The 12,759-nt window shown below is 40.2% G+C and overlaps 1 protein-coding gene across 1 annotated transcript in view; it reads right to left on the bottom strand.

Moving 5' to 3' along the window:
- pcxb (pyruvate carboxylase b) overlaps positions 1–12,759 on the bottom strand; it is a 74,920-nt gene that overhangs the window by 23,160 nt on the left and 39,001 nt on the right. Inside the window, exons 8-9 of the mRNA XM_016665164.1 lie at positions 11,365–11,522; positions 9,881–9,967 (exon numbers count right to left, since the gene is read on the bottom strand). Coding sequence (XP_016520650.1) covers positions 9,881–9,967; positions 11,365–11,522 — 245 coding nt within the window. The remainder of the gene's footprint in view (positions 1–9,880; positions 9,968–11,364; positions 11,523–12,759) is intronic.

The following is a 12,759-nucleotide window of genomic DNA, read 5'->3' on the forward strand; positions in this document are numbered from 1 at the left end:
CTGATAGTTTAAACATTCATCTATTTACTGTCTTAATAATCACACTGATATGAGATATTTAACTCTCAGGAACCTCTTATTACTTGCTTTATATAGACTGTGGTGGTGGCAGCATTATGCTATGGGATGCTGTTCCCAAAAAGAAAAAAAGAAGATTGTTGTAGCTAAATGTATAGAGAAATTCTGGAAGGTTTATCTTCCAGCAAAACGACACTTATGTGTTTGAATGGTGTCCTAGTCAAAGTCATGATCTTGGAAAAAAATCAAAGTCAAAATCTTGATCTTGTTAAGACTTAAATATTAATGTTCAGAGATGTTCTCCACCTAATCTGACTGAACTTGAGCTATTTTGCAAATAGCTCAAGTTCAAATAGAAGCCAGCTTGAGGGATTATTCAAAACGTTTGCAGCTATAATCACAACTACATATGACTCTACTGAATGAAAAGGCATGCCACACCTTTCAGATTTAAAATGAATGTCCTTTGATCTATCCGGTAAAATTAAAATCCATCAGAGTTTGGGACCAAAACTCAAACTCAAAGGGGGAAAAATAATTTCTCAGGGTTTAAAAATAAACCAGAACATAAAGCAGCGGAAAATGAAAGACGAATTAAAATCACAAGCAATATTTTTTATGTTCCATAATTACGGCAGCAGTTCCTGCTGCATAACGTTGATTAGCTGACGCCTTGCTGGCGGAACGGGACACTGATGGGAATATCGACTGGAGAAATTGCTCCTCTGTTATAATGAAGAGACGGATTCAAAGCTGCTTTCTTCTGGGGAATCAGAGCTTCAAAAAGGGCGGAAAGGGTCGACTTAATCTGTAACCACCAGACTGCACCCACCGCACTGTTCCACAGTTTCTACCCAAAACATCAACCTATAAGTGCAACGGGAAAGATTGGAGGGAAACCCTTTAAACTGAAAACTCTGCACCATGCAGGAAGCGAATAAAAAGAGCCTGAGAATAAAAAGAGCCTGAGAATAAAAAGAGCCTGAGAATAAAAAGAGCCTGAGAATAAAAAGAGCCTGAGCAGGTGTGGATTCAGTGAAACATTTTCCTGCTGACGAGACGTCCTGAGTGAAACCTGAACCGCTCTCACTCCTCAGGGATTTCCTCAATCTTCTGGGGTTTGGGTGCTTGTTGAAGCACGATACAAATAAGAAATACTCCCTGATAAATGAGGAGAGTGTACACTTCGCTGCTACAAAACCTACATCTTGGTTTGACTGGCATTTGAAAAGATAATGATGGATTCCTCTCCCTTTTGTTTGCAGGAAGGCTTAAGTGATTTGAATGGGTTTTTAAAATCCCTGGAGAGGCCATTATGTTGGAAATGCTGAGCAAAAGTTCATGTCGGAGTTGCCTTAACATACAGCAGAACCAATCTGCCTTTGTCCCTTCACCGCCATGTTGAAATTGGTTTGTCGTGTTTAAAATTAATTTTACAAATGAGCGTTCGTACATTGTGAACAGCCTTTTTACAAGGTGGGTCAGATCTGAAGTCTCGGTGTGGATCAAAGCATTTTTAGACCATAATAATCATCATTTCTTCTGATTTTATGTCAGATTCGTCACTTTTTCCTCTTCTTTTATATTCAATCCTCTCCCGTTTCCTGCCTTCTTTTTCACAGCCCAAATATTTATTATTCCTGGATCCACAGTGACATCAAGACTGTTGATATTTGTTGATAAACCAGACACCTCTGACTTCAATATCAGATATATTAACTCTGAACCTTTGAGTGTTTTCTTGAAAAAAGGTGAATAATATCCAAACTTCTTCTAAAAGTCCTTTGTAGTTTGAGAGGTAGCTGAAATAAATGTTCTTTATAAGCTTTTATTTTGTTGTTCAGTCTGCAGACAAGCAATTTACAGAACCTACTGATCACTGTTGCTATGAAACTGATGAAAAATAACTGAATATCACGTAATTTCAATATGGAACTTATATATAAGAAACAAAGAAACTTTCAAGTCTTGTGAGAAAAAAAGCAGCAGAACTCGACTGTCTGATCTCAATAACGTCGCGCCCAGCAAAACCACCAATCCCAGTTATTGGAAACACGATTATGAGCAGATAATAATGTTGGGGTCTGAGAAAGGAGCCAACTACAAGTTTCTGATCCTATACGGCCCAAACATGAGGGCTCGTGTGCAGGAGTTTCATTTGAAGCCAGCTTCTCCGCTTCACGGTGGCTCTGGAGGAATCTCAGGGTGAATGATGTTTGCTGGGATGATATTATATAAATATAACCTACAGAAGGCTGCAGAAACCTCCTGTGTTTCACAGCTTCTCAGGGTAATATTGGCTGAGACGCCACCTGCAGTTCCTGAGGCCCGCAGTGTAAAGCATCAGGTAATATAAATATCTGAAGCCCTTTTTGGACGATAACTGGAAAGAAAATGGACCAGAACTGAGCTCACTTTTAAATATTGTGATTGTTTTTGAGGCGGTCAGCTTAAATACTTCGTTCCTATAGGGGTGGATGTTGGGAATTAAACACTGTGATGCAATTATTAGACTATCTTAGGACGATGGCCACTTGGGTCAGGAGCATTGAACTCACTTTCATTTTGGGCCAAATCAAAAATCTGAATGTTCTTAAAGGGCCAGCTGTTCCAGAACGTCTTGATAAAACCCATGAAACTGTTAAAATATTAGTAATTAGTTGTTTGTTTCAGCATTCAGTAAGTGTTTCCTAAAATTAAATAATATTGACCATTTTTTCACACCGATCAGTCCAAGTAAGGCTGAGGTGTGCCGTCACTTAAACCCAGCGTTTCTGACCAATTTTGAGAGAAATTTGCTGTAAAAATCTGAAAATATGTTGGTTTTGTGTGAATCTTGCAGTTTTGTGAAAAACTGCAGGAACTAATTGATGTAATTTGGAGACCAGAGGGCCTCATAGGAAGCTACAGCGGGCAAGATTTGGCCCCCGGGCCTTCAGTTTGACACCGGTGACTTAGAGGGAATCCGCATAACTCGGCTTTTCACAATAAATTTAGCTGGATGACAAACTGTCCCAAAAATTACTGTGATAAACAACAACACTGTTGCTCTCAGACATAATAATGCAAGTTTGTTTTCACAAAGTTCAACAAACTTTAATTTTGTAAAGAACAATCCACTCTCTGGTTGAGGGAGATATTTAAAATTTTTGAAATTATTTTTTTAAATACATTTTTTATTTATTTTACCAAATAAAATACAATTGAAAACAAAAATTCAGTTTATTTTTTGTTGATGAATAAAATGAAAAGAAACCCTACTTACAACCAAAACCATAAAAAGTGGATTATGATTTCTCTCCAGGCAAAATTTTTCTCTCCCAAAAATATTAACCATCATTTTAATGCATCATGTGATTAATTGATTATTGCAGCCAGCTGATAAAACCTCTTGATCAGAACTTGGCTGTCCATTTAAAGCATCCTGCCTCTCAGTAAGTGGACATGCATGACTCCACATCTGCGATATTGCAAAGCTGCAGCAGGGAGACGGATTGCGTCTGTGCGTGGAGGAATGGCGGCGATATTGTGTGTGCTTGTATGCCTCTGCGCCCTGTGTCAGTGTGCTTTGCTCACATTTGCTTCGAAATGCAACTCCATCCAAACCCGGGCTCCCCTAATGGGAAAAGGATTATATCACTCAGAACGGCGAGCGTGCATCTGCTGGTGTGTGCGGGTCGAGAGGCAAATAAAACACACAGACAATAATGCGAGCCAGCCAAGCCAGTGAAGGATGGTACCTGTCAGGAGGAGGAGGAAAGAGAGAGGAGTGATAATAAGAGGCTCAGAGGAGGAGAGCAGGAATGATAGAAAGATTAGAGATACATAAAGGAAGTCTAATCGAAATGAGAGAAGATGGGAGCAATTGATGAGGGAGGAGATAAAACTAAATGAAAGAGGAGAGAGATGGCGGGGAGTTGCAGCGAGAGTGAGAGGGAAACATAAAGGGATGGACAGATTAAGAAAGAAAGCAGCAAACAGACGGGAGCCGTCGACATCTACAGCCCCACAGGCAATACAAGACGTGCTCCACCTCCGAGTCTAACAGACTGCGTGTTCGAGAGAGTGCAGGTGAGTGAATACGTGCCTGTAATTGCAAAAGGAAAGTGGCAGAAACACTGAGGCGAACGAAAAAGAGGGCAGCCGTACAAAAATATACACAAGTCACATCAAGCTCAGACGGCGACAACTTCAGCAAAGGCGAGAGGAAGGAAGGAAGGGTTGATGAAAAAAGGAGTGCAGCAGAAGTTTGAGAAGAGAAAACAAACAGGGCCAGGGCTTTTGGAGAGCTGGAAAACCTCCAAACAGACAAGTCAATGCCAATTAATGGCGCCCTTCCTCCTGTAATTCACCGAATGTTGCAGCATCGTTAGCTCTGTCAGAGATTATATTGTTAAAACGGCACCGCTGGGCATCTGAGCAGGTGAGTTCAGACTGATATTCCTGCTGTTCAGCGAACGCACCTTCAAGCAAAAACGATATGAGGCAGCAAAAGAGCAGAAAACAGATCAGTTGTTACAATTATCCTCTGGCAAAGAGGGATTTATACTGCAGCCTCACGCCGAGCAGGAGGGAACAGATTCAGCTGGTTGGGAACAACGAGACGGTCGGGATTTAAAGAATAATTACCAAAGATCAATACTGATCTGCAACAGGAGGGAGGGATGGATGACCAGCAGAGGTGATGATGACATAAATTAAATGTTTTCCCTCCATTAAACTTTCCTACTTAAATTCAGATTTCTACCCGTTTTAATCTGATTTCTCCGTTTTGCGTTAAAGTGGGGAGGGAAGCGAGCCTCATTCCTGAAAACATCAATTTGAAACCCACATCTAGACATGGATATAAAATAAGAGGTACTTTTGCAGTAATCATCTTTTTGTGGTATTATTATATCACACCAAGTAAACGGTTCATTAGCACCTCTGAATAAACAAATTAAACAATTTCAGGTTACCATCAGACGGCTGTTCTCTTTCATGAATCGATATTCAGCAGCAGGTGATGTTTTACCTCTGATTGTTCATTCTGTCCTCAAAATATGACGTTGTGGTTGGATATGAGTCGCACGTTAAGCTACAGATTTCATGTGTGTCCAACTGAATTTATGTCCCAGTTCAACATAAATGCTTATGATTTAATTAGAACAGGAGTAAAAATACCCTTAGCATTAAAGGGCCTTTGATCAGTTCAGTCACAGGAGTTTCACATCGGACCGAACCCGCCCCGTTAATGATGCAGCAGCCGTGCAGTTTGCATGTACAGTAGTTTGGGACCAATTAGCCACGGCGGAAGCTCGATCCACAGTTTCTAAATGGGAGGAGAGAAGTTTGCGCTAACTATGAGGATGATGGATGTGGAGGCATGAAACGTCGGGTTTATGCTCCTGAGGGCGGTCCATTGATCTGAGAGCAAACAGTTCTGCACATTAAGTTGGACATTGGGTGAAGTTTGTGTGTGCAGCCATAAGATCAGGAGGTATTCTGCTGTTTGCAGTGGAGAGCCTCCTGCAGCTCTGTAAATCTGTCTTTTTTTGGTTAAAATGATCATAACAGAGCCACACTGTCAGTGATTTCAGCTTTTAGTTCGGAAATCGGCCTTTATGGTTTGTCTGATATGCAAAAGATCCAAAAGAACAATTATTCAGATTTTAAGAATCAGAAAAATGTCTTTTACTGACGCATTTATCACAGCGGCTCTGCAGTGTTTATCAGGACTGGATAACTGGTAAAAACTAGAAAAGTATTTGTTTTTCCAGACTTCATTCCCTGGTCCATTGTCTAGAAGTAGTTTCTTTTTTATTTAGCCATCCATCAGTTTTTCTTCCATGACGTTTTCAGGAACTCTACGGCAATTTTTCTCCAAATTTTAATTGGATTTCAATTTATACAACAATGGGTGAAAATCTACATTGAATTAAAGTAGTAATGTTTTATGGTGCTAAACTTTTAATTCATGTCATCATCACCTCTACTAGTCATGTTGTGTTTTGACTTCAACGTTATGTGACAGCAGTTCTGTATGTCTGGAGACATTTATATGAAGCCACTCAGTTTCCTTTCACATAAACATATAAAATCAGATCTAAGAGTCATTAAATGTGTGCAAGTCATCTCATGTAGCAAACTGTACAGTTGCAAAATTTTGGGACGTAACATTTTGGAAAAGACACACAAGTTTTAAAATCTTTTCAATGTTGAGACATAAACGATTTCTGCTAGCGATTCTGGGTCGTTAGCGTGGAAAGCCAGTGATGCTGCAGTGATGATGGAGTGAAGGAAATGATATCTCTCTTTACATAGAGATCTATAAATGCATAGATGTAGACAGAATAGTTAAGATGCATCACATTGCAGACAACTTGACCTCCATTCTTTGCTATGAAGGCACCAATTTAAGCAACTTAGGAAACTAAAAAAAGCTCAAGTTGCATCAGGCCTGAATGGGTTAAGAGTCTGTTTGGATGCTCTGGAGCTTCAAAACAGATTTAAACCTAAAGAGTCTTTTTGAAGCAAATTACTTTTATGCAAATACCTCGGTGATGATTACAACTTCTCAAAACGAGCTTCTTTTGTGTTTCATTGTTCTCAAAATGAAAAGTTGTGCAAATGAAGTTCTTTGACGAGTGCAATCCTTCAGGGGCAGACTTCAGAGATAGCTCTGAGTTTGAGAGCTTTCTGCCGTAAAGGGCATGCAGGGGACGGTCTGCATACTGCCAGCACATTATGTGGTCTGTCCTCTTTACGTCTACGTCTCGTAAGCGCGCTCCTTCACCGTTATAGACAAGCTGACAGGGAGAGAGACGCAGGCATTGTCAAGCTAACAGGGTGCAGCAGAGAGCAGCGCCGCGCCCGTAGGCACGCGGAGCCAACATTGGCTTGTGCAGTGAAGCCCACAGAGTCTTAATTGAATTGATAGAGAACATGGAGAGAGAGAAGGAGAGAGGGGAAGTTGGAGAGAGAATTGATGAGCAAAACAGAAATGGAAAGTAGAGAGGAAAGCAGAGGCAAGAATCTAAAAAACATAGGAGACAAGATAAATAGATATGGAGCTGACTGAGGAATAAACATTCGCAACAAAATGAGAGAACAGAGACCAGAAAGGTTTGATAAAGAGGTAAGAGGAAAACAATTAGAGTGTGAACACAATAAAAGAGGAATGCATCTATTATGAGGATGGTAAATAATGAAGGAAAACAAAGGGTTTAATGAAAGATAATGAGGAACAGAAAGGCAGGCAGGAGGTAAATCCTGGGCGCAAATCAAACTGTTGAATGGATAATATCGTTTCTCCACATGGCGGCAATTAAAGTTTCCTTTAAGAGATCAAACTGAAGACATCATGAACCGGCCTGAAACGTGGCTCCAGCGATAAATGAGAGGATGGAGAAAAGTGCAACAACTGCAGTCCTGGCTCCACCAAGGAGTTATTAGATTAAACGCAATTAATGGCTGCTCACTAAACAAAAAGAATGAAAATTAGCTCTAAAAAAATCTAATTTTCACTCAGCTTTAGCTCAGGCATAAAGCGACCTACAAGCATCGTGTAAGTGATGTGACGGTTAGCTCAGGGGAACGTGTTAATGAAGACAGAGCAGCTGATTTCTGACTGAATTACACGAGCAAAATGGTCGCTTTAAAAGAGAGCGGTGCTGCAAATCCTTCTTTAATCCACTGTGGTCGCATCAGAGATAACACAACCTGCTGGTTCATCTGTGTTGAAATTAGCCTCGTAGCGAATCATCATCAACATCGGTGAGAAAGCGTAGGGAGATTAGAAACGTCAGTCCGAACTACTTAGTGGAGGAGCATTGGTGTGAAGGAGGAGTGCTGGAAAGAGCAGGAGCTTCTTAAAGAGACAGAGGCCCAATTTCAAACCGTTAAATTGCAAAATCAAATTTCGTTTCAGTTATGTTTGGCATGTATGCAGCATTTTTATAACAGCTGAAGGCAACACAGAATAGAATACACTTTATCGTCCCTTTGGGGAAATTTGTCATGAGCTCAAAGGTGTGTGATGCGTCGCATCAGCTGCCTAAACAGAAAATAAATACAAGTACAGCACATCTATGAACACACAGACGACAGTTTAAAAACAACAGGACGTCGGGCTGGGAAATATGGCTGGAAACGGCATCATTTGGATAATTATCGATTAGTTTTTAGTTGTAAATATCTGGTCAAACTGTTCCTGTTTCACTCACAGTTCTCACTCAGTGCTGCTGTTTCTTATATTTAAGTAGTTACGAGGCACAGCGCTGAAACCTTAAACTGCTGCTGCGTCAGTTACTCAACAGGTTGTTGCTAGGTAACCAGAGAGGGAGCGAGTTGCTAGGTAACCACATAGTGCTCAGCTGGCTGCCGCTGGTCGAGCGGTTGAAGTCTTTTTTTTCTGCCTACATCCCCACAATGCTGTGCGCTTCTGAATCACGCGTCCATCGCCGTGTGTTTTGCTACCGATTTATTTTACAGTCCTAACAGAAAACCAAAGCTACTGAACACCTTCCACGCCTCAACGCAACGTTCGTTTAAAATTTTAATTCAACATTTTGAGGGAGGTGGGTACAGTTTTTGGGGATTTCTGTAACTTTTACTGGAAGGCAAGAGCTTATATTCCATATACAGGAACCAACGATACCGTATAGCTACTTTATTGCAGTAAAAAAAGGCATTATGGACCTGGAAAACACATAATACTGCTCTACGTTTAATCTGCTTTGGTACATAAATCTGAAGATTCGATAACACTTTATTTGACGGCATGTGCATAAGACTGACATGACAAACATGATATAACATCTGTCATGAACATGAAGGAGCCTTTATGAATGTCTATGACAGTTGTCATGAAGTGTCATTTGGTAAACAGACACTTTTAATGCAAAGTTTCTCTAAAAGTTGCATTAAAAGTGTCAGCTTTGCATTATTTACAAAATAATGACACTTTAATGCAAAGTTGGCACTTTTACTGGACTTTTAATGCAACTTTTAGAGCAACTTTGCATTAACTCAGACTTTCATAAAGGCTCCTTCATGTTCGATGTCATGTTTATGATGCTGTCATGTCAGTCTTATGCTCACCCCATCAAATAAAGTGATACCAAATATCCTTATAATTCATACATTTTGGATCTAAAGCTATTACCCCTATCACAGAACCTGCAGAACTTTATCTTCTCAAGTTTCATAAACCGTGAGAAAGAAAAAATTAATTGGACAAAATTGCAGCCAGCGGGTCGAACCTCAAAGAAAACCAGAAAAACCCGATTGTAGCAACATTTGGTAATTAATATTAACTCAGGGGTTGCAAACGGCTGCTGAATGGGACAAACCTGCAGAGCGAACCCTGCTGCCTGTCCTGCTCAGAGAGCGCTGTTCGCTACAACCTCACAGGAGATAAACTCTGGCTTCTGTCATGTCAGTAATAGACATATTTACTCAAATAAAATCCTCCTTCATCTGTTCCGAGATAAAAGTAGTGAGGAGTAAACTTGCACATTGTTCTGCAAGTAGAGCAAGAGGTGTTGTTCATTAGATTCAGTAAATGTGACCGATGCCGGTGGAAGAATATTAAACACACCGCAGTCATATTTGTGTATTCAGCAGAGCGCTGCAGATGAAATTGTGTATTTTGCATTTATTGCCATAAACGCAAAGTCTGCTTGACTTACAGTTGTGAGCGGACGCAGACCTGTTTGCCTCGCCGCGCCTTGCATTTAGGGTGAAATCAGAAAATTGTAAACAGGATTTTTCTATTTCTGGACGAATAGTGCCAAGCTCTCCATCAGAGCCAAACCAGGATCATTACATACGTGTTTGCAGCTACGCTGCTGTTGCCAGGAGTGTTGTGTTCCCGTCTCACCTTAATGAGGTCTCCCAGTAGCTTGTTTGCTTCAGCGTAAGCCTTCTTCACCTCCTTGAACTTATTTCCGAGCCCCATACTATGAGCCTGCAATGAAACGGACCACAGCAGGGATGAGCAGCACATACAAACCTTTTATTACCTTCCTTTCTAAAGGAAGGAAGTCAAGTAATGCTTGCCCGGTCAGTGGCTTCAAATTGCTGCTGCAGCATCAGAAGCCTTGAAGATCAGCACACACACTATTGTTAAATGTGATTTGCAACATATTTTTTGCTTCCGGAGACGGATACGTTTTTGTTTATCAATTTATTTTTGACAAGTATACAGCTCTAGGAAATAACTTTAAATTATCTAACTGGGAATGTGGAATAACAGGGTAAAAACCAAAGTAATCTGCTGGAAATGGTTTGGCCAATCTCTGTACTTTTAGTCAGAACAACCTGTTATTCTACAGAGATGGCTTCCCAGAATCTTAAAAATGTTTCCACGGTCCGCTGGCAGCACAAACAAGGTGCCAATGAAATAATTTGGATGGACAAGATGAGTTTGTTAGGGACGCACCAGCCAGGGGGCGTCAAACTCATGTTCATTTTGGGCCGCAGCAAAAATCTTGAATGTTCTTAATAGATTGTGCCAGAATCTATTGATCAAACCCATTAAATTGTTAAAATATCAATGAATAGCTGTTTGTTGTTTATAAAAATCTAATAATACTGAACGTCTTTTCTCAGCGATCAGTCAGTTCATCCAGGATTTCATCAGTGTTTGTGTCAAAATGACGGATTTTTTGTTGCTAATTCAGAAACATTTGTAAGGAATTGTTGCAATATTTGCTAAATGTTGAGTTTAAATGACTTAAGTCATTTAAACTCAATGCTTTTGACCAATTTTTGAGAAAAATTTGCCTTAAAAAAATGTGGCAATATGTTAATTTTGTGTGAATTTTGCAAGTTTGAGAAAAAACTTGAGGGACTAATTGATGTAATTTAGAGTCCAGAGGGTCACATAAAAAGCAACAGCGGGCCAGATTTGGCCCCCGGGCCTTCAGTTTGACACTAACCTGACCTGCCAAATCAGATTTTAATCCATACAGACTTTCTTAATCTGCAAAAGTGCTAAAGACAACAACAGGAGATCAGTTGTTCTCCCAGAACTAAGGAAATTGGTAATAAATTATCAGCCAGTTGATTTATTGACACATTTCTAATTTTTAGCTACAGTGATTGAAAAGAAAAAGATAAAAATCCTTTTCAGATTTTCTACACATTTCTCAAATCTGCCTCTAACACAAAACGTCCGTTCCAAAAAGCTGACAAAAGCAAAAACTATGAGCTGTGATGCTAAATTCAACTAATACTTGTAACTGAACCGTTAGCTACGTTCTCTCCACACACAAAAAAAGAAATGAAATAAAATCCAATTTGCTTTCATATTGAAAATAAAAACCAATCTGTGCGACGTTGACGACATGGAAGGACGTCGACCTGGAAGTGCAGGTTGGTGTACTGTCCTCCGGGTATCTCGTTCTCGTAGACATCGGCGTTGCCCGACTTCATGGTGGCGGTGCAGTCGAAGGGAGCGTACAGGCCTCTGGTGACCTCCCAGTACTCGCTGTAGTCGAACACCTTCTCCAGAGCGATGCCTGCAACACCAGACGGCAAATCAATGATCACTGCAGTGAGACGAAAATCTGGAAATATTCGCAGAGTCGGCAGGATTGTGATGGAAGAGGCAGTTTGTGGCTCGGATCAAATGTAAATCGTGAAAACTTTTTGATGATCTGACACCAACAACTTTGTTGTGAAACCGCAACTTTTTTTTTTTATTTATCAGATAAATTACAGCATAAACTAATTTACAATTTCTATTACAATGTTGCATTTGCAGTGACAACCAGTGTAAGAGCTCATCATTTATCAGAATTTATGAAGATGTTTGCCTTCTCGCAACATGTGCCAGCTGATAACATCAGCAATTAATTTGAATGCATGACACAATAAACAAGAAATTTCTCAGTTTTTAAAGACAACTAAGCGTCTCAGCATGGGTCTAAATGTTGCTGGTTTCTGCAGCAAAACATGGTTCAATAATCACCATGTTTCTCACAGATGATCTGATATATTCAGCAGCTCTTATTAGCACAAGCTTAAAAAGCTGTTCAGTATTCTTGTCTAGTCTCTAATATTTTGTGAACCGTCCGTTTCTCCTTTGTGCAACATCCTTCTGTCAGTTGTTTACCTTTAATTGGAAAAAGGAGCCCTGGTGCTGAGGCACAAACGGCTCTACATTTTGTATTTTTGCAAACAAAAGGCGTAAAAAAAAAAAAAAAAAGCTGTTGTGACAAAGTGACAAGGTTGTAATTTAAAATTAGAAAAAGAAACACCAAAGTGTTTCTGTGCCTAAATTGTGATCCCGGTGAAGAAATAGGGCGAGTGCGATGTTAATGTGAAATTAATGTGCATGTAGCTGCTCCTCAAACTCAGCTGCCTGCCAAGCCGGTGGGTAATTGGGTCCATTTCCTTCTCTGCTTGCAAACACACACACTTCTTGGAGGTTTCCTTTAAGCTTCCAGAGAGAAATTACAGCTTCATTTTTACACAGGAAAGAGGAATTATGATCAGAGAGCAGCAATCTTGAATAGCAGAGAAAGCATTTTGATCAAGTGATCAGTAAAACAATGCAGGGCCGAGTGGGGTAAGACAAGCCAGTGGGCAAACTGACCCACTCTGTATCTAGGCAGTGGTGCACATTTGTTAAAACAAATATCCTCCAATTTGGAGTCCCTCTAATCGGGGGAAGCATGTGGTGATGTCTTAAAGGTGCTTTATGTACAAGATGACAGTGTTTTGCTCGTCAAAGTATCATATTTTAGCTATAAT

The sequence above is a fragment of the Poecilia formosa genome, unplaced genomic scaffold (genome assembly GCF_000485575.1).
Source record: "Poecilia formosa unplaced genomic scaffold, Poecilia_formosa-5.1.2 Scaffold551, whole genome shotgun sequence".
NCBI classification, from domain to species: domain Eukaryota; kingdom Metazoa; phylum Chordata; class Actinopteri; order Cyprinodontiformes; family Poeciliidae; genus Poecilia; species Poecilia formosa.